The 20,240-nt window shown below is 38.6% G+C and overlaps 4 protein-coding genes across 4 annotated transcripts in view; 1 reads left to right on the top strand and 3 right to left on the bottom strand.

The window, feature by feature from the left end:
• Positions 1-1,163, bottom strand: part of ikzf2 (IKAROS family zinc finger 2) — a 78,223-nt gene extending 77,060 nt beyond the window's left edge. The window contains exons 1-2 of the mRNA XM_077580608.1: positions 855-1,163; positions 496-532 (exon numbers count right to left, since the gene is read on the bottom strand). The gene's annotated coding sequence lies outside the window, so the exon portion shown is untranslated. The remainder of the gene's footprint in view (positions 1-495; positions 533-854) is intronic.
• Positions 1-12,960, top strand: part of vwc2l (von Willebrand factor C domain containing 2 like) — a 31,938-nt gene extending 18,978 nt beyond the window's left edge. Inside the window, exons 4-5 of the transcript XR_013296005.1 lie at positions 10,684-10,802; positions 12,875-12,960. The gene's annotated coding sequence lies outside the window, so the exon portion shown is untranslated. The remainder of the gene's footprint in view (positions 1-10,683; positions 10,803-12,874) is intronic.
• bard1 (BRCA1 associated RING domain 1) lies at positions 1,323-17,625 on the bottom strand. The gene is made up of 12 exons (XM_077580607.1): positions 17,565-17,625; positions 17,399-17,494; positions 17,042-17,098; positions 16,394-16,542; positions 14,809-15,806; positions 13,188-13,268; positions 12,119-12,291; positions 9,443-9,569; positions 9,226-9,358; positions 7,456-7,548; positions 3,714-3,811; positions 1,323-1,789 (listed from the first exon to the last, which is right to left on the bottom strand). Exons 1-12 carry the CDS (start codon positions 17,582-17,584, stop codon positions 1,445-1,447), a joined length of 2,370 nt encoding a protein of 789 aa, XP_077436733.1. The 5' UTR covers positions 17,585-17,625; the 3' UTR covers positions 1,323-1,444.
• Positions 17,626-18,762: 1,137 nt separating this feature from the next.
• The window catches only part of abca12 (ATP-binding cassette, sub-family A (ABC1), member 12), a 61,738-nt gene continuing 60,260 nt past the window's right edge, over positions 18,763-20,240 (bottom strand). Inside the window, exons 70-71 of the mRNA XM_077579533.1 lie at positions 19,903-20,040; positions 18,763-19,473 (exon numbers count right to left, since the gene is read on the bottom strand). Coding sequence (XP_077435659.1) covers positions 19,363-19,473; positions 19,903-20,040 — 249 coding nt within the window. The 3' untranslated portion in view covers positions 18,763-19,362. The remainder of the gene's footprint in view (positions 19,474-19,902; positions 20,041-20,240) is intronic.

Raw genomic sequence — 20,240 nt, forward strand, 5'->3', positions numbered from 1 at the left:
TGAGAAGAGTATTTTGTGTTTTTTTGTGAGTTCAAGGACATAAACTGTGGTTTAATTAGAAGCGCTTCCTTGCCTCTTATCATTTAACGGCCTCCTGCAGCTTAGCGTGGACAAGGGATGAAATTTTAGCAGCACAAAGGAATCAATAGCAGTTAGGTGCATTCTAATAGCAATGAATACAATTTACACATACTTTTTGTATTCACAAATACACACCTTTCTAACAAAATGATTGTGAATTCTCCTCGTGCATTGCCGCAGCAGTTTATCTGCATTTTTATAACATCCAATTTAGGTAACAAACCACACTCAATCAATCCTGTCTGGGACTTTGCACTTGCATTTTCAAAAAGAATTGTCATTATCTTTCCTTGGTATTGTTCAGAAGCTGCTTGGTTCTGTCCATTTTGCAACGCAAGCTTTTGTGACCATATATAACAAAACGGTCCATATAGCTAAGAGACCTTTAATTTAATTTTTGTGTTTAACACTTACCCAAATCAACTACCTATTCTCCCAGGTTGATAAACTCCTGTAAGAAATTTAAAAACACCACTTCACTACCAACAAATGGACTTGAAATCTTCAAATTCAAACGGGTCAACTGACAATTTGTTAACACATTTTATCCATCTTGTCCTGAATGCGAATTTGTTTTGAGAGATACTTCTTGGGTGCTCATTTAAAAAATGAAAAATGCTCAAATTATCTTCGTTATTCTAAGTAATGATATTCATCATGTTGACTAATGACTTCTCACTATGATCATCAACAATGATTTAAAAACTCATGCGGTGCCAGCCATTTTCAGACTCTTATTTACCCTACGTGAAAAAATGAAATAAAATACGCACCTGGGCTTGAATGCCTGAATTCTTAAAAGACAAAAATACGTCCTTGGCATTAGCGCTGCACGTTTCATTTTCAAACAATGATTCCTTGGAAACGCCAAAGTCCCATTCAGAGCCACCCTTCGCGTACACGCAGAACAGGCACTGTGCTGAGGGGCCTCATCCTCCATTGGGGGTCCTGTTTTGCGCAAGGGGATGCATAGCGACTGACAAGTGTAAGGGAACGCTATGACGTATTCGAGACGTCGTCCAAAATTCCGCCCACCGTCTGTAAAAAGCAAATTCATGTTATAGTTCTGTGAGATCAAAGTGGAAGCAAATGTAAAGAACTTGTGCTATACTTTCTGACATCTAATCAATCGAGTACCAGGCTAAGGTTTGCATATGCTGTACTATTGCACTCAAACTGGAAAGATTTTCAACAGTCTTCAAGTGGTACTGTGGTGGGAAATGATCAGATTGGGACTGTAGTATGACTTAAATGATTTACTCTCACTTTCAGTACTCTATGATAAACACTGACCATAAACATAATAAATTCAAATGGCAAAAATTAAAAGACTGCCATGAGAAACAGCTGGAGTTACAAATCCTTATACTGATTGGAGGCTTGGTACTGGGAGAAGTTGAAAAGATTTGATACAGTCAATGATCCAGGTGGAAGGAGCAGACCACACTTTGCCCCTCCGAACCACTTCGGGCTTGTGATGACCCTGTTGGTCAAAGATGATGTACTGGGTGCAGAGGGCCTGGTCTGATTCCGGCAAAGCGTGGTAGGCAGCAGCATTGAGGGTTTGAGTCACATCACTGTCAGGTTTGGGCCGCCGACTCAGTAGTTGACCTCCTCCATCGCGGAGCAGCTTGGCCAGCTCATCTTTACTGGGCGACTTAAAAGGGCCCAAGAGGAAGAAGAAACAGCCGTCGAACAGCGGTGGGAGCTGCAAGCGACACATAATGAGAAAGAAGAAATTCCTTCAATTGTTTCAAGTACTTGCTTTTGCTCAAATATATCTAAAACGGCTTTTTTTCTACATTTACGGTGCTCTAGGAAATTTTTTATCATAATCTAAGCAGGCACATTTCCCCAATTATGTGTAAGGATTTGTGTAAGCCAATGCAAAGGAATGTTAGGGCCAACCCAAAGAAAAATTACTGTTAGTACAAGAATGAGCACAAATGTAAACCTACTTTAACAGTTTCTGGAAGAATCATCAAATCAAATTTAACGTTTTTTAATGCCATTTTTGACCGTAACTAATTTAATGTCCATGTCGTATTGCATATAAAGACACACACACACACAGTTTATATATTAGTGCTGTCAGTCGATTACAATTTTTTAGCGTAATTATTCACAATTCCCATAGTTAACTTGTGATTAATCCTAAATCTAAATCTGTTCTAAATGTACAATAAAATATTTTTCAAGTTTCGCTTACTCTTACATAAAAATTGGACTAATATGCTTACCAAAAACAAACGTGGCTGTATCTTTTATTTCATTGATACATTAATTTTATTCTTAGTAATTAACTTATTCACTCCCAGCCATTTTCTCCCTTTGCTCCCGGGGATTTTGACTTTGACTTTGAATTTGCACAGAATATTCCGTTCTATTGCTATAATAACAAGAAGAAAGATTAGAGTCTCTTCTTTCATCAGGAAAAAAAGTATATTTCTATCTGTTTCCGTTTTGCAGCAATTAGCATTAGAATATAGCCAAAATTTCATCAGTCACAAATCTGTTAAAAACTGTGCGGAAAACAGCTTATTGCAACATGGCTCTGCTTGATCTCTTATACTCTGTTGACACCTGCTGGCCGTTTTTGTAATAACTGCCATTGCTTCCACCGTTCTCTTCAGCTCAGTGGCTGCCTCAAAGCTTTCTGTATGCTCTTGCATAAAAAACATAAAAATATGTTTTTGGGACACTGGTAATAAATAAAATACAGAACGTATTTATACGTTTTGGGGAGAAAATTAGTTAATAGTTACAGTTATCATAAGTATTGAGTATTGAGAAATATTGAGTCAAACATTTGTGTTGAGGTAATCCTCTACCACTTGGTCGCATCACTGTTTCATGTTGGACGTTGGTGACAGGAGCACTACATTTTTCTTTTGCAATTGAGAGCAATTAGTATTTGGAGCATGAAGCAATTCGGAATACCTTTTGACAAAATATTGAATGCTTCTTAATGCAATTGAAGGCCTTAATTTAGCTAAATCAATTGAATACCTTTCAATGTTTTTAATGCCCTGCGGAAAGCCTCACTAAGGATCCTGTCAAGTTACAATGGTTATAAAAAATAAAAAAAAACATTCACTGTAAAAAAAATAAAATAATTTATTCTCATATTTTACATGTTTAACTCTTTGACTGCCAAAAACGTTAAATAACGTTTAGTAAAATCCTATGGAGGAGTGCCAAAGACGTTAAAAGACGTTTGTTTCAAAACAGAGGTGAAACTAACCATTTTCTATTGTTGATTACTCAGAAACGGAATAAGGTAGAAACAAACTTTTTTTTTCTGATGAAAGATGAGAGTTCAATCTTTCATTTGGTAGTATGTGTGTTTCCATAGTCCAAACACATAATTTTCTGTGGACCTTGAAAGATCAGTCGAAATGCTTAAATCGGCTGGCACTGGCGACATCCCGTTTCTGAAAACGTCTGGCAGTCAAAGAGCTAAGTAATATTGTTAACAGTTCTCTCAAAACACAAGGTTGACAGTACTTTTCTGTTTTTAGTCTAGTCTTAGTAAAAAAGTCTAGGATCACATTCTTGTCTCGTTTTCAAACCAATTAAGATTGGTCCAGGCGATCGATACTTCTGAAATGTGTGTCTTGTGTCTCATTTACCAAACTGCATCGGTTGATGCGACTGCGTTGGGCGCCTTCGCCTGCTTCGTGCGCGTTTTCTGGCATCCGCTTGCTTGCCTGCAGACATGCCTCCACCCCTAGCATCAACGAGAAATCAAAGCCACCGCTAATTATATTGACTTGAAAGAGCGGGACGACAAAGCTAATGTTGTTTATAAGCTGGAAGTCTTCAACTACTGGCAAACGGTGCTTGATAAAAATATACCAACAGCATGATCACATTAATGATGCAGCCCTTGTTTTGAGTATCTCACGCTTCACACTGAGCTTTTTTTCTGTATCCTGAGAGTTAAATTACAGCTTAGTGACAGCTAGCTTCCTGTTTTTTAAAGCCGCAAGTAACACTATGTAAAAAAAAAAGTATGAGCCATACATTTGTTTTGCTGTGTGCAAGTGTTAACGAAACTGTAACTATACGCAATCTGAAATGAATTGCAACATGTATGAACCCAACGTGTAATGAACAGTCAAAGTCACAGATTCAGTCTTTTTTATACAGCACTGCACTTGGTTATTTAATGTCATCCTGGTTGTATTTACTCAAACCTCAAAAAACAGTTACACATCGACACTAAACACATTTTCAAGAGTCCTATCCAGTGAGTAGAACTACATTAGACAAAAAATAAAACATTTTCACAACCATTTCCAGGCGCGAGCTATCAAAAGCCTATCTGAGCTAATCTCCAATGCGCATGATATCAGATAATGTTACGACCTATTTTTATATTGTGCATATGAATGAATGCCTGCCTCACATTTTCATTTTGCACAAGTCCAACAGACTCGAGCAAACACACAGTGGGGTTAATTGTTCCAGATAACAGTACTAAGTGCTCTGGAGTAATTAGCATTTCAGGCTAATTATTGTTACAGAGACTGAATGCAGAATTGGGACGCATTTAAGGATGGAAAAAGTCTGTCACCTAACAAAATATTTTATGATTGTGGTTGTTCATCAGCCCACTGCATTATACTGTAAGCCGATTCTAAAGGTAGAATTTCATTAGTGATGCCTCAGTATAATTTAGTTTAGTTATGTTTTATACCACTCGATTTGAGTCGGTCTGTGGGATTACGATTTGATTAAGCGCTCCAAAATCCACACTATTCAAGATAGCGTATCAAACAACAAAATCATCAGCAACATCAAACTGATTTATACCTGGTGTGCATCTCACATAAAAGACAACTTGACACATACAGACGCTCCCCTACTTACGAACATTCGAGTTGCGAACAACGGTACATACGAACATTTCTGCGCGTACAGTATGTCGAAAATTGTTTGGAAAGAAATGCTGTAAGTTAGATTTTGTATTGCGCGTAGTGCTTCTTTCCGCCGCTAATACTGACGATTGGCGCTGTGAGAGCTCATTGGAGGCTGAACAACGTGGCGAGGAGGAGGAGGAAGAAAACGCCGGTCCCCATGAACAGGGATGTGATTTGACCAAAGTGAAATTATCTGAAAATTTAGCCGGGGGTCTGGGGGCCGCTGGCACCCAGCTAGGTCCAGCCCCCCGGAGCTCATGGGTTTTCCGTGTTTTTAAGTACTTTCAATGCACTCACATGACAAAGAAATAGACAAAACAACAGCAAAAAATTTCAATGTATATTGAACTATCCCATATAAAATGGCAGTTTTAGTCAACTCAAAATCAGTCACATTCAAAAACATTGGACTGCCTTTGCTTTTAAAAACTAAACTCACTGAGAATATCATCATATCTAACTAATGTGATTACTAAGTTAACACATAAATAATGTTGAAGAGTTCAAATTTCATGAACAAATAATTGTATCATGACCAAATGAAAAGTAACTCATATTAGAGCATACCACAAATGTCTTTGTTATAGCAGAAGATGTTATCTGTCGGAATCATGTGCATACACAATCAACTACTAAAAAAAAAAAAAAAAAAAAAAAAAAAAAAAATAAAAAATCGGAAAAATTTTTTGGGCGGTGGGGGATAAAAAAAGCGGAATTCTGCGAATTAGCGGAAAAATCACATCCCTGTGTACGTATTCTCTCCATTTTATTAAGTTTTTTTCAGTACAAACCAATGCAGGTTACTTGTACAAGCCTTAAACATACTTATATAAACCTTCAATATACTTATATAGGCTTTAAACATAAATTATAATACAAAATATAGCACTGAAGCAACTTACGAACAAATTCACCTTACGAACGATCGTCCGGAACGTAACTCGTTCGTAACGTGGGGAGCGTCTGTATCTCGATAGATGGGTTGCAATACGTTTCACAGACGGCACATTTTAAAGCCGAAAAAAATAAAAAATAAGAAGAAGCTATTTTATTAGCTCATCGTCTGTGCTGGTCAGACAGAGAAGAGAGGCAGTACAAACAGTCTTCAAGGTTGTTCTACAGCTTTATTTTCTTCTTGCTGACCTACGAGTCACAGAACATAACACATAATTGTACACTGGCAAAAGTACTGTATGCCAAGAATAATTGTTCTAAAATTGAGCGCATTCATTTACTGAGCAATGTGACCGCTTCAAACTGAAATACATCTTGAGGTGTTGCTATGGAATCAAAGAGGCACAAACCAGGGCTTGGCCTGCTTGACAGCAGTAGCATTCAAAGACAGGTGGCAATGACAGCTCCACTGCCTTATGTGAGCAAGAACGTGCGCGCATGGACAAAAACAGATAGCATGTCACTGTGATTGTCATGGGAGAGACAAGCTGTGTCGGGTGCTCAGCCCATGGGAATGAAAATGAGTTTTTTTCCCCCTCTCCTGGTACATCATATAAAGTGACATATTTTTCAGATAGGAATTGCGACTCAAAATGATTCACGTGTAGAGAATAATACAAGTGAGCTTGCCACGCTACTCAATAGACACGGTCTAGAAATTATATGTGGTAGGAATGATACAGTGCTAATCAACATGTTGCTTTTTTTTAATTTTAATGTAATTTTGTAAATGTAACCTCCGAAAAGGGAGATAAAAAATAAGAATTTTTGCTAGTAATGCTGATCCCCTGAGGCGTGCCGATTCCTCACAATGTGTCACAGTCTGTCACACTCTTGCAGATGTAGCAGTGAGACAAGTTGATATTAGACACAGGAACAAGCACAGACAATGTACCTGAAAATTGCTTGCACAAAAGTGGCCATAAATGCTCCTCAAGTCAAAGGAAAATAAATAAATAAATATGTTTGATTCTTAAGGTGGCTCTGAAATGAGCAACAAACTTTTTTTCTTTAACTGAAAAGTTGAAGCCGGGGAATGGAAGCATGATTGAACATACCGGTACAATTTCTCAGACAATCAGAGAGAATTATTGTCAGTGGAGGCTCCGTAATATTTCAGTTTTGTAACTCTTTCTTTTAAGAAAGTCAGAAAAAGGATGTAGCCCACATTATATACAGCATCACCACAATAAGTAAGTTGGTGGCCATACACGTTTGACAAAAGACGAACCAGGGTAGATATAGAAGAGGTGTTAATTTCATCAAATCCTGGTGGGAAGTACCGAAATATTACGTTTGCAAATTCTTCTTTTCCAATTTATAACAGTGTTTTCTCTGCGTGGTACGTTGTGTGATTTCTTTATTATTTTAATCCCTTCATACTATGCCGGGCAAAAAAGGAAATGGTCGGACAAATATATGCAATATGAATTTACATGTGTAACGGAACGTATTGGCGTTATGGTGGAGCTATTTAACATAAAGCTTTACTTACAGCTGTATTTGACAATCCAGCAGCCTGCAAGAAGTCCAAGGAGGGTGGAGTAAGTGCTCGGCATCGGTCCTTCTGGCACCACAATATGACTCACTGGGAGACGGCAACATGCAGGAAACAACATAATAGCAGCCCAATGTTATCATCAGGATGGATCTATACAGTAGTTACACTGAGTTGGAGAATGTCAATGTTCAACAGTAGAATTGTTCGTCATAAGCATTCATAGATTTACAATAACTCTGAAAAATAAATACTGTACTACTTCATTTTCTTAAACCGTACCATATTTTTCTGATTTATTATTTCATTCATAAGCTACCACTTCTATTAAGAAAACCTGCATCTTGCGATTGTTTTGGCTTCCATATTCTCTCGCTCTAAATGATTTACAAGAATGCCTGAAGGCAATCAGAAAATGTGATTAGAGGGCAGTCCAAATTTTAACTCAAGCTTATTGCTTGTACTTCTCACATCAGTGATGCTGATGGTGAAGCCCAACCAATTACACCTGGAGGGGAAAAACCTATTGCATGCTGCAATTGCTGTTGATTTGTAGCTTTCCAATCAGAGTAAAAAATCATTTACTGCTATCACCGACTTACTTGTGAACAAATTTCAATATTGCTTGCTTTATACATTTCTTCAGGGATGTGATTTGACCAAAGTGAAATTATCTGAAAATTTAGCCGGGGGTCTGGGGGCTCATGGGTTTTCCGTGTTTTTAAGTACTTTCAATGCACTCACATGACAAAGAAATAGACAAAACAACAGCATAAATTTTCAATGTATATTGAACTATCCCATATAAAATGGCAGTTTTAGTCAACTCAAAATCAGTCACATTCAAAAACATTGGACTGCCTTTGCTTTTAAAAACTATCACTGAGAATATCATAATATCTAACTAATGTGATTACTAAGTTAACACATAAATAATGTTGAAGAGTTCAAATTTCATGAACAAATAATTGTATCATGACCAAATGAAAAGTAACTCATATTAGAGCATACCACAAATGTCTTTGTTATAGCAGAAGATGTTATCTGTCGGAGTCATGTGCATACACAATGAAATAAAAAAAATAAAAAATAAAAAAAAATCGGATTTTTTTTTTTGGGGGGGGGGGAGGTAAAAAAAGCGGAATTCCGCAAATAGGGCGGAAAAATCACATCCCTGTTTCTTACAGCCAGCCAATATTTTGAGATGATGGAAGGAGCCGTCACAAGACTTAAATTACTCCTGACATTAGGCGATAGCGTCAACCACTTTGTCTTTATAGTACATGCAAGAAATATTTTACTAAACGGTGTTTGAAACTATATTAATCACAATAAATTCATTACTACAAGTGAGGAATTTTATAGGCAATAATTGTTATGCAGTGGCATGCACATCTGCAGTAGCTGCTCATAAACAATATTTAAAGCCAAACATGGCAGTTCAGTTTGGATATTTGAAAGATTTGGAACGTTAGCGCAATGTGTCTGCTTCCAAATTAGAAGTCTTACAAGCACTTTCAACGTCCTCATTTGCTGTAAGCATTTTTTTTAATGAGTTTCCACAGACCACACATGTAAAATACATGCCACAGAAAATAGCCTTGTACTACTAGTTTTAACGAACTATGTTCAAAGCCCCAAGCCTGAAATCCTTTCATCTTTCAGAGCGTAAATGTGAGTGAAACTCTGTGCATGCGTACTGCAATATTTGCCTAAAGGGGACCAAAATAAAAATCTGTTTTTAGTCTTCAAGACAAAAGACGCTACCTGAAGAAGAAAAGGAGTGCGTTATCGTTCCACCCAAAAGCCTGCTCAGCTTGGCAAACTGATGCTGGCCTGTTTGCAACAGCTTGCTCGACAGAAACAAAATGATTTCTTCTTGCTTCACACAATTACTCACCTACAAGAGGACAAAGAGAATTTAGACTTCTTACGAGACATAGATTTCACTGGAAGAAAAAAAAAATAATAAATGTAGACATACTACAGAACGACCGGCCGGGCTGTTCACAGATGTGTTGGCATTTTGAGCTTCCTCAGACGCTTCCTGGAAGACCTCCAGCATCTCCTGAGTTATTGCGTAGTCTGCAGGCCGCTTGCCATGAAGGTTACTATGAAGAAGAGTAGATCAAATGTAATGATAAGATGGCACATACATAATTAGAAGATTTGCTACGGCTAAGACAATATACAGAACAGAGTGCTGGGGCCAGTCGTACACTAAACTAAACAAGCTAAAGTTCATTAAAAGACTTGAAAGCTCTTGAAGAATAAACTTGTCATCGGAGAATTAAATGAAAACTCTCACACGCCAATATTTTTTTTTAAAGTATCTATGATTGGTATTTTGGACCACAGAGCACTGGTAAAATGTGTGCACTTGACGGCTGCAGTTTCTCGCCGGTCTGCTGTGTCGGAATTCAATCAGGGTTGTCTTATCAATACTTGTCTACTAAGAAGACAGGTGTTATCTGGAGACAACAAAAACAATACTTTTAAGAGGACCAAGCCCAGCTGGTTGTCTGTGAAAAATTAGGCATCAGCAAAGATAACACATGGGGGGGAAATTAATAGGTCCACTGGTCCATAAAATGTTTCACTTGGGTTCTTACTTCTAGCAAAATTTACAGATAGACAAATACACACTTTAACCCACACACAAACCGATTTATGCAGCTGCACATGAAAACTGAGGGGGGAAAAAGGATGAGGAAAGCAGTCGAGAAAAATCTGTCACAAGCTATTGCTCCAGAATATATGAGAGGGGAAGCCATAAGTAGTTCTATAGCAGCACTTGTCAAAAGTCATGGGAAGAAATTGTAGCAGTTGCACCAGATACATCACAAAAACCTGGAAGAGCCCATGAAAGAGACACTTAAGAGAATGAACATTTGTAGTAGGACACATTTCAGACAGCGGAACTGAAAATATTTAACACAAGAGTCATTTCTGTTTTAACATTTTGCTCATGACGATGTACCAAATGCGTCCCCATTTGGTCTTATAACATTACTTCACAACAGCGCAGTGAACGTCTGCAGTAACATATTTACAAATGCACAGCCGCATGCCAAAGCCTCCATTAGAGATTGCATTGGCAGATGTCTTGAATTGCCTCTTCTGAGTTGACTGCATGCGTGTGCTACAGGAGGGCGTAGAAAGGGCAAAGATTGTATTTATCTTGGACGAACATGGGCTCATTTGTTCCATTTCCCTTTTAAACAGACGAGCTACACGCGAAAGAAGATGGAGCCCCATCAAATAAATAAATTGCCAGTGAGACGACAGCAGATGATGGGTGCACATTGATTGTACAGAGGGCTGCTGGAAGGAACACGGTGATGGTAATGTATGTTTGTTTGTATGTTTGACCCACTCTTACTGGTTAAGCAGTCGAGCCCCGCTATTCGTGAGGGAAAATAGACTGCTTCAAAAAAAAAATGCTGATAAAGCTCAGCACGTTTTCCACAAAAAACTGGGTTGATATAAAAACTAAAAAAAATTGGGGAAAATTTTTTAACCGAACAATGAGGCAACACATTCGCTAATGTAAAAAATAATTACGTATAAACCATCATTATTTGATCCTGTTCATTAAACATTTGTGTGGAGATTAAAAACAATTTATATCATGCAACATCATAACATTAACTTCATTGTGTGTGATGCATTTCAAAAATCGTCACCCTCTCAACTCTTTGACTGCCAGACGTTTTCAGAAAATGGATGCCGTGGGTGCCAGCCGATTTAAGCATTTTTGACTGATCTTTCAAGGTCCACAGAAAATTATGTGTTTGGACTATGGAAACACACATACTACCAAATGAAAGATTGGACTCTCATCTTTCATCAGAAAAAAAAGTTTGTGTCTACCTTATTCCGTTTTTCAGTAATCAACAATAGAAAATGGTTAGTTTCACCTCTGTTTTGAAACAAACGTCTTTTAACGTCTTTGGCACTCCACCATAGAATTTTACTAAACGTTATTTAACGTTTTTGGCAGTCAAAGAGTTAAAATAATTGCCTAAGTATTTTTTTGTTTTTGCAAAAAAAATATTTTTGGGCCTAAATCATCTCTTTATGATGCAAATGGTTAATTTGTTGGTGTTTCTTGAAAAATCTGGAAAAAAATTATATGGGCGATTATTTTAAAGAAGGTGTCGATATGCAATTACTGATTCTTAAAGAGCCACACCCTATCTAAAGATCAGTGTTGCCAAAGTTACCTTGAAACAAGTACCTTAGTTTATTTACTAACTACTTGATTTTAAGTAACAAAGTTTTATTACAAATTACATTATTAATTACTTTCAGCAAACACCGAACATTCCGCTTCACATAAAAACGACAACTGGTTTTGCCAATACAGGTGGGCCGCCATGCTTTTCTTGCTCACCCGCCAGGCTAAGCATCACTCACGGATTTTCAGCATTTGTCCCCATCTGTGAATAGCGGGAGTTCAGCTCGATATGTATTTTGTCTTTTTACTGGAACCCGGCCTCGTGCAGTAAAGTCCTGTGCTTCCAGAATAGGAAATCACCTTATTCGTCACCTGGAAATTGCCTGCCAGTGACTCATGCCTGCATTGTAACAATGCCTTTATTCTGTAGAAGCAAAAAAAAAAATGCCAGTATAAAAGAAAAAGAAAAACAGAACTTACACTACACTCTGTGAGGCTCCAAACTGTAGCAGCAATTTGACCACAGCTATGTGCCCGTTTTGCACAGCATCATGAAGCGGAGAGTCGTTTTCATAGCCAGGAGTGTTCAACAGGGCCCCCCCTGACAATAGTGCCTCCACTGCTACCAGATGGCCCAGGTTACATGCCTCATGCTGAAATACACAAACATACGGTATTCTGTAAGTCTTGAATCAGCAAACCGCTTGTGTGGAAAATAGTCAGAAAGGATATTATACATTACTATGTACCATATGTTGAAACGATCTACGTTCAATACATTAACATTTTTAAACAATTATTTTTGATGCAAGATAATAAATAAGATTAGATTAAGAACTATTTCAACAACTGTGTACTGCAACATTTAAATACAAGTGGGAGGATCCCTTTAACTGAGCGGCCAATTGCTGATAATTTGTAGTGTTAGTTGCTGTGACATTTTTTGGGGTCTCAGATGAATATTTTAAACATGTAACTTAAACCGAAGCAAGTTAACAACAGTTGATGTGAAACTGCACACACAAACGCAAGTCTGACACACAACAGACTTCCGTGATATTTACCTGTGAGTCACATTGGTGGAAATGTGACACATTCACATCAAATTTTCAAAATTCAGCCTCAAGCATCATAACAGGAAACAGCAGAGTGAAGGGCTACTATCAGAAACTGGAAATGATTGAATTTTTACCGCTCAAGATACCGCCTGATTGACTGCGCCTCTCTCGGTTACAGGCAAAGGAGACAGCTGGACAACAGCTTTCACTCAAACATATGAGCTCTCACTAAGTGGGCTGGTGAAGCAAGACTGGGCATGAAGTCCCATCTAGGCCATAGCTGAACTACAGTCTAAATATTGCCTTGGGGCTCCAGACAATACAGACACTGTAAAAATTGCAGTCCACAGACGTGGCACACAACAGGACTGGAACAGATTCAGACAGAATTCTGGAGACTGACATAGCGGTCAGTTACTGTAAAGTATGTCGGAAAAGGGCATGGCGGTATATCTGGATTTAAGGCATTCCAAGCAGGTTATTGGTCTTACCAGAGGTGTCCATCCTGCATTATCCTTCAGGTTGGGGTCAGCTCCCTGATTCAGAAGTTCCTTGACACCCTCTACATCACCCTGTAGAACACCAACGATAATTAATAAAAGCAACACTGTAAACCTGCTGGTGAAAAAAAAAAAAAGTGAAACTGAAGTATGAAACAACACGACAAACATGCAGAATCCGCATTTCATTTCTATCCGTACAGTACAGTATTAAGGAGGAAAAGTCAGTTGGAAGTTCTGCCAGCCGGCGCACCGTTGAGCAAGTTACATAAAAGTTTCCATTCAACTTTTAAGTGAACGGCGTGCTCCAACGCAACTTTCATCACCAAGGATTTGCATCAATATTCCAGTGCTGAAAACCAGGATTTTCATGCTATGCTGGCAACTTGGAAACCTATATACAGTAATCCCTACAGTCTACTACAAGACAAAAAAAAATAAAACCTCGTCATGGACTTGCAGCAGAGTGAGTAGGATAGCTGTGACAATTTTTTTGTCCGAATAGTCAGTGTTGAATACTGTCACCTTAGCGATTCAGATGTGTGTTTCTGTGCGTTTTTAAAAGTTATTTTGATTACAAGGATTGTACGAGTGCAGTGGTTCTTAACCTGGGTTCGGTGTGTCAGTTTCAGGGGTTTGGCAGAGGTCAAGACACACACTCGTGACCTGACTCAAGCCGATCAAATCAGATCATGCTACATTACTTGGCCAATCTGTGCTGCAGAGAAGTTTGTGTGCTCATTAGTAAACCTGTGAATGTTGAGATTTCTTTATTATAATACATTCATACGGACTAGTGTATAGTACAGAGGTGGGCATCGAGGGCCGGAGTCCTGCAGGTTTTGCGTGTTGCCCTTCTCCAACACAGCTGATATATGATCAGCTCATCAGCAAGCTCTGCATAAGCCTGATAATGATCCTGTTGATTGGAATCAGCTTGTGTTGGAAGTGAGAAACCTACAAAACCTGCAGGACTCCGGCCCTCGAGGACCGAGATTGCCCACCTCTGGTATAGTATATGTGCAATATGTATTTGGAAGTTTAATGGAACATAACATATGGTGTTCCCCATGGTTCAATTCTGGGCCCTCTGCTGTTTTCTGCTGTCCCTGGATTTCATCTTAAGAGAACAGTGTTGGTTGTTTAAAAGCCCTGGTTTTCAACCCCAGTCCCTGAGTACCCCTATCCGGCCTGTTTTCCATGTCTTCCTCAGCCAACACAGCTGAGGATTGTTATCAGGCTTCATGCAGAGCTTGCTGATTAGCTGATCGTTTGAAACACCTGTGTTGGCTGAGAGAGACATGGAAAACAGGCTGGATAGGGGTACTCGAGGACCGCGGTTGAAAAGCACAGTTTTTAAGTGCTCTAAAAAAAAAAAAAAAAAAAAAAAAACACAAATCCAAGTTTGCACAGTTACCAGTACCACCATTTAGACTGCATTGACTCATGCTAAATAGTAATGACACAGCAGCAAATCAAGTCAAATTAGCAAGCATATTTTCACTGACTATTAAGGTGAAATAAGCAATTGGCTACACAAAAACCATCATTTCAACAGCTCATAGTAAAATAGGTCTTAAAAAAGACAAGAAAAAAAAAAAGGACAACCTACCTTTATAGCAGCTAAATGCAGCGGGGTTTCTCCTTTGCGGTTCTTCTTCACAACTGTTGGGCTCCCTGGGCGCCCCATAGACGCACGAGAAGAGGGAGATTTTCTACCAGCTCTACTTGGAAGAGGCAGACTCTCTTCTCGATCTCTGGGGGCCTTTTCACTCCTCAGTTTGGTCAAAGACGGAAAATTAATGGCAGCAGGGGAAAAGTGACCTAATGACTTCCGACAGCGGCCTGATGAGGCTCTTGGCATTTTCGGTGTTGTCTCCAGGGTAACGACCTCTCCCTCCAGTCTTGTGCGTTTTGAGGAACGCTGCGGAGAAGAAAGGCTGCCCTGTTTTTTTGGCATCGTTTTTGGGATGGAGTCAGAGGCTGGCAGTGTGTCATCAATAATGTCTGATCCATTCTGACAAAGCAACTTTGGACTCTTGGGTTCAGCAAGTCCATCTGTCAGGGTGCTAGTGCTAGACACAGGCCTGAGATCACCAATGTCAGATATGACAACAGGGCTAATGAAGGTAACCCTTTTATTAGGCGCCCTTTCAACTTCTACACCATGCTGCTCTGGTTCCGTTAATGTATTTTGATCCTCTACCATCCTCCATTGCTTGTTTACGGCATCAAGATTCTTTTTCACCGTCTGTCGACTCTGTTTCCTTGAGGCTTTTCGCATTGTTTTCCTTTGACTGCCAATATTTTTCGTATTTGTCCTCTTCTTCCTCTTTTGGTTGTTTTTGTTGGACTTTGGAGAAGAGGAGCCAGAGTCTTGAGAGGATGAGGGGAAGCTGAAAACTGCCAGGTCACCAACTTCAGCCTTTGAAGCAACAGGCTGCGCTTCGGCTGCCTTTTGCAAAGACTTGCCTTCAGGTTTGGAGACTTTTGGAACTTTTTCCACCACACAACGCATTTTACGGCTCCGAGGGCTGAGCCAGATCTTGAAGTTCTTCTTGTGTTTTAAGACAGTGCCCTCATTTTGTGGCCGCATTACCTCAGAGGAGTCTGCAATGAGAAATGAAAAAATATATATATTAAAAATAATAATAATAATATACTACTTCCTTTGATTTTTATTCAAACACACTAATTGAAAAGGTCACTTCACATCATATAACTCGTCAGGCTTTGTAAAACTATCCAGTCACATTCAAGCACTTTAACAACTCTAAAAAGCTTTACCTACACCCTAAACTTTTTTTGCCCCTGAATCAGAAAATGCAATATTAAAACTGGCGCATTTTCAAGACTTTCAAACCACGTGTAAGAAATTTGAATTACAAAACGTTATAATGAGTATGCTTAAGAGCTTTGAAACCAGACTTATAGTGCACACAAACTGGCATAAACAGAAAAATAAAAGCAAATATTGACTAGTTTGTATGCTTGCCACACAGTCTGTTCACAAAAACCCTAGCATTACTAATTGCATTGTATAATTACAGTCATTAGAGGGATGCTGCTGGAAAGTAAAGAAACTGTCCACCCCCAGTGTCATAATGTAAATGTTCGAGTCTGCCAAAGTGACACAGGAACGGAAGCCAGTAAATATTGATTTGAGCAAACTTGTTTCACAGCTGGGCAACATTTACCAAGCTGTCCATCAGGGTTCAACATGGACTCCAAATCACAATAGAGCGGTATGATACTGCTGAGCTGCCTGTTGATTTTGATGTCTTTCACCCAGGCAGGGCTGTGACAAACCACACAGCCATCACCTGCCTGTGGGCCTGCACACGACCTATGAAATAAAAAATGAAAAATGAAAAAAGTCATTGAAATCCACTTCTTTTGTTCAGTAGAAATACAATTACAAACTCAATAAACACAAATACTTGGGTGGGGTACAAAAAATTTAAGGACTATGTATTTTAAGCATGTTACAGAAAAACAGGTGTGAATGGCCATTTTGATCATACACTGCAAAAACACCATCTGCATTTATATGCACGAGCAACTTGCTTCACCGCTTGTTACCTTCCACACACACACACAATCTCGTCTCATCTCATCTCATCTTATCTCATCTGATCTCATCTTGCAGTCAATTTACATCGGTGTGCAATTGCTTCCACTGTAGCATACGTACTTGAGTGCCTTCAATTACACGTTGCTAGCATGTGACGCTGTCATTAAATCAGTGTGCGCGCATGAATACCAAGCGTAGCCAAGTCATTGAGATATCATTTAAAACTTGCCTGTGCATTTCTGCAGGGCATACAAAGTAATGGGAACATTACCTGCACAGCATATGCTCACATGTTCCGACACAAACTGGATCCTTCAGTAACTGGTAGCTGGAGTAAAAAAACACAACAGCAATGCACTTGATCAGTTCCTGTCTTGCAACAGATTCCTCCTAAATAACCGTCGTCACTAAAGTAACGTCACAAATGTCAACGTTGTAAAGTTACTCGAAGATTTGCATGGTCAGTTTCGTTAGCAACAAATTTAAATTATTTATTTCAGCTGTTGAGATCGAGTTAGCTGAATGGGCTGTCAAAGATCCATTTGATTGTTGTTGTTTTCCCGTTCTGATTATTCCGGTAAAGGCGAATATCTACTGGTAAAGGGAAGTCAAGGTTGCGGTAACTTACCATTTTGAACAAAGTAGCAGACGTCGAAAGTTGGTAAGTGCCTCTTTGGTGTTCTTCCAGTCGTTTGTTTGCGCCACAACCGATGTATCCATTATTCTAAAATTGAATGCAACTCTGTTTAGTTTTTTAAAAAAAATACGCCCAACAAAACAAAAAAGCGACTTACTTCCTGGTTACTGCTCGCATCTCCCGCCTGTTCAAGGGATGTCACTGTTGACGACACAGATGACGCATTTCCGGTTCCCATAAAAAAGTTGTCCCCCACATGTTCGCGGTTCACTTTCCTGCGGAACTGTTCCCCAGCTCTTTGTTGAAAAACTCACTTATTCGTTTTTTTGTTGTCTGAGCACTCGTGGATGTCACAACATGGCTTCAAAGCCATGTCTAATAGGAAAGTAGTAGGCAACAACGCTGTTGCACTAATTTGAAGTGACAAATGTCAAGTCACAGAGACTTTGTATTGTCAATGAAGAAGTTAAAAAAGTTGCCAGCAAATGTGCACTTTTTACGCATTTATTTAAACTCAAATAATCTGTAAGCCTTTGTTGCATAATGTTGTAAGATTTAAACTATGTGAATTTCTTTAAAAAACAAACAGTTTTTTGCCGGGTTTTTTTTTTGCCATTCATGGAAGCGTTTAGTACCTATTTGCCACAAAAAAAAAATGTGGTGAAATACTTAAAACTAAACCGAAATCAACAAATAGAGCTTACAAAAAAATAGTTCATTCATATTGTTCATATGTTGACCTGGTTCTGTATACTGCAGTGCTCAACATTAAAGAATACATCAACATTATAGAATGTTAAATGTAAACTTTTATTTTGAAAGGAATCTAAACATTTTGAAACGAATCTTCTAGTATGTACAGTCGACCCACGCATGCTGGAGGCTCACAGCGCGGATTTTTTCCTTCAATATATTTTGCTGGTGGGTAGTTTTCCCCCCTCAATCCCCTCCCTTTTTTTTATGGAAATCATCTGGAATGTTTATCATGTTTCTTTGTAGAATTGCTGGGGGGTTAAAAAAAAAAAGTCTCCACCCGAGTGCATTTCATTGGGCGTCAATTATATGTGAATTTTCCCTATTCATGAGCTGCGAATAGCGGGTGTTGAGTTGACTACTCATTTAGAAGAAGCACTACATTTCTAAACCAAACCACACACATTAATACACAAATTGGAAACATTGTGCCACGCGTGGAACAACAGCACAAATCTAATCAAATTAACCAACAGCTACCACTACATTGCTGATTTAGCTTTCTCAGCTTTATGGTGAGGCAAAGTATCACATTTGCAATTAAAAAAATAAAAGTAAAATCCAGCAAAATGCACCCTACAGCCATAATGTAATCAGTCATATTGTAGAGGCAAATTCAATTTATTTATTCACTTTCATTTCAATGTTTTTTTGAATCATGAAAAAATATATTGCTGAATACATTCAAGACCATAATAAAATGGCCCATAGGCACAAAATATATATTTTTTAGAACAATAATTTTTGAAGTAAGACATACATTAAGATAAAGATGTGCACATTAACAATATTTTTTATTATACATTTTGTAATTTATTGATATAAATTCCTTTTAAGTGATATCAAAATAAAATTGAAAAAAAATTAAAAACTATGTCATGAATGGTATTTTTCATACAAATCGAGATTACTAGATTAGGTAACCTTTCAAGTAGGATTTCAAGTAGGATAAAAAAAAAAACCTTCGTACATACACACCAATAAATATTAATCTGTGCAGTCATGTAAATGTGCTCAATAGAACAGCAACAATAGAATTTAGGCGTCGTCGAAATAATAGTCGCTCTTCATATTGAATCTTAGGAGAGTTAAATCTGATTGCCAGGCATGGTAGATTTGTAGTCTAATCTATCTATTTAGGACAGATGCAGTATAATCAGATAATGTTCTCATTTCAATGAAACAATAGCAATCAGTCAGCACTATGTGTCTACTTCTTTTATGAAGCCAAGGTCATCATCATCATCATCTCCTTTGCTGTGAGTTGAGAGGGAATTCATGTGAGCGTTTCCCATGGCAAAGTTAATGAAGACCTGTAGAGGATGAACACAAATATTATGATTGTAATATTCATTGCCCCCTTGAAATCCTCAATCACTGCAAATGTTTCCGCTTGATTTCACTCCCCAGGCCCCCCCTCGTTTCTTCTCCTTGTGGTATCTTCCAATCCCAGAGCTCCAGAAGAGCAGATTGCAGAAAATCAACACTGGGTGCATAATTTCGCTCCCCAACTCATATTCCATTTATTTTCCCTCGGGCATGCCCCCCAACCTGCCAGCTTCCCTCTTGCCTTCATTTTACATTCCCTACTCTGTCTTCCACTCCCACTCAAGCTTTCTTGACTGTCCCAATTTATCCTCCTACCGCTTTTCAGTCACTCTGGAGCATCTGCTGTATCCACATCAGAAAAAAAAACAGCACGATTTTTGAGTTTGCTCTCCCAGTTGATGCCTCATTCTTACCTCATCCAAGGTGGTCTGGCTCACAGAGAAGTGTTTGATCTTCAGCCAAGTCTTGTTGCACTCCAACTGTTGGAAGATGTCAGCCACCCCTCCTGGTGCGACGGGAACGTGGAACTCCGCCATGGACGAATGCTGGTCCTAAATGAGAAAATAGGATGACGTAAATTTCAGCATACAGTAAATGCTCTAGTGCTGTCACTATCGAATATTTTTTAGAATTGATTAAACAACTAATCAGATTCCTTGTCATTTTGCATTAAATTGTATTACAAAAGCATTTCCCCCCTGATTACAGTTAACCAATGATTGCGCTGCAAAAACTAATATCTTAAGTAAGA

Source organism: Vanacampus margaritifer, chromosome 11, assembly GCF_051991255.1.
Source record: "Vanacampus margaritifer isolate UIUO_Vmar chromosome 11, RoL_Vmar_1.0, whole genome shotgun sequence".
Lineage (NCBI taxonomy): Eukaryota > Metazoa > Chordata > Actinopteri > Syngnathiformes > Syngnathidae > Vanacampus > Vanacampus margaritifer.

Coding starts and splice junctions, on each gene's coding strand:
- bard1 (XM_077580607.1), bottom strand. CDS start 17,584: ATGCGAGCAGTAACCAGGAA. Junction 17,495..17,564: donor ATGCGAGCAGTAACCAGGAA/GTAAGTCGCTTT, acceptor ATTCAATTTTAG/AATAATGGATACATCGGTTG. Junction 16,543..17,041: donor TGTGAGCATATGCTGTGCAG/GTAATGTTCCCA, acceptor TTTATTTCATAG/GTCGTGTGCAGGCCCACAGG.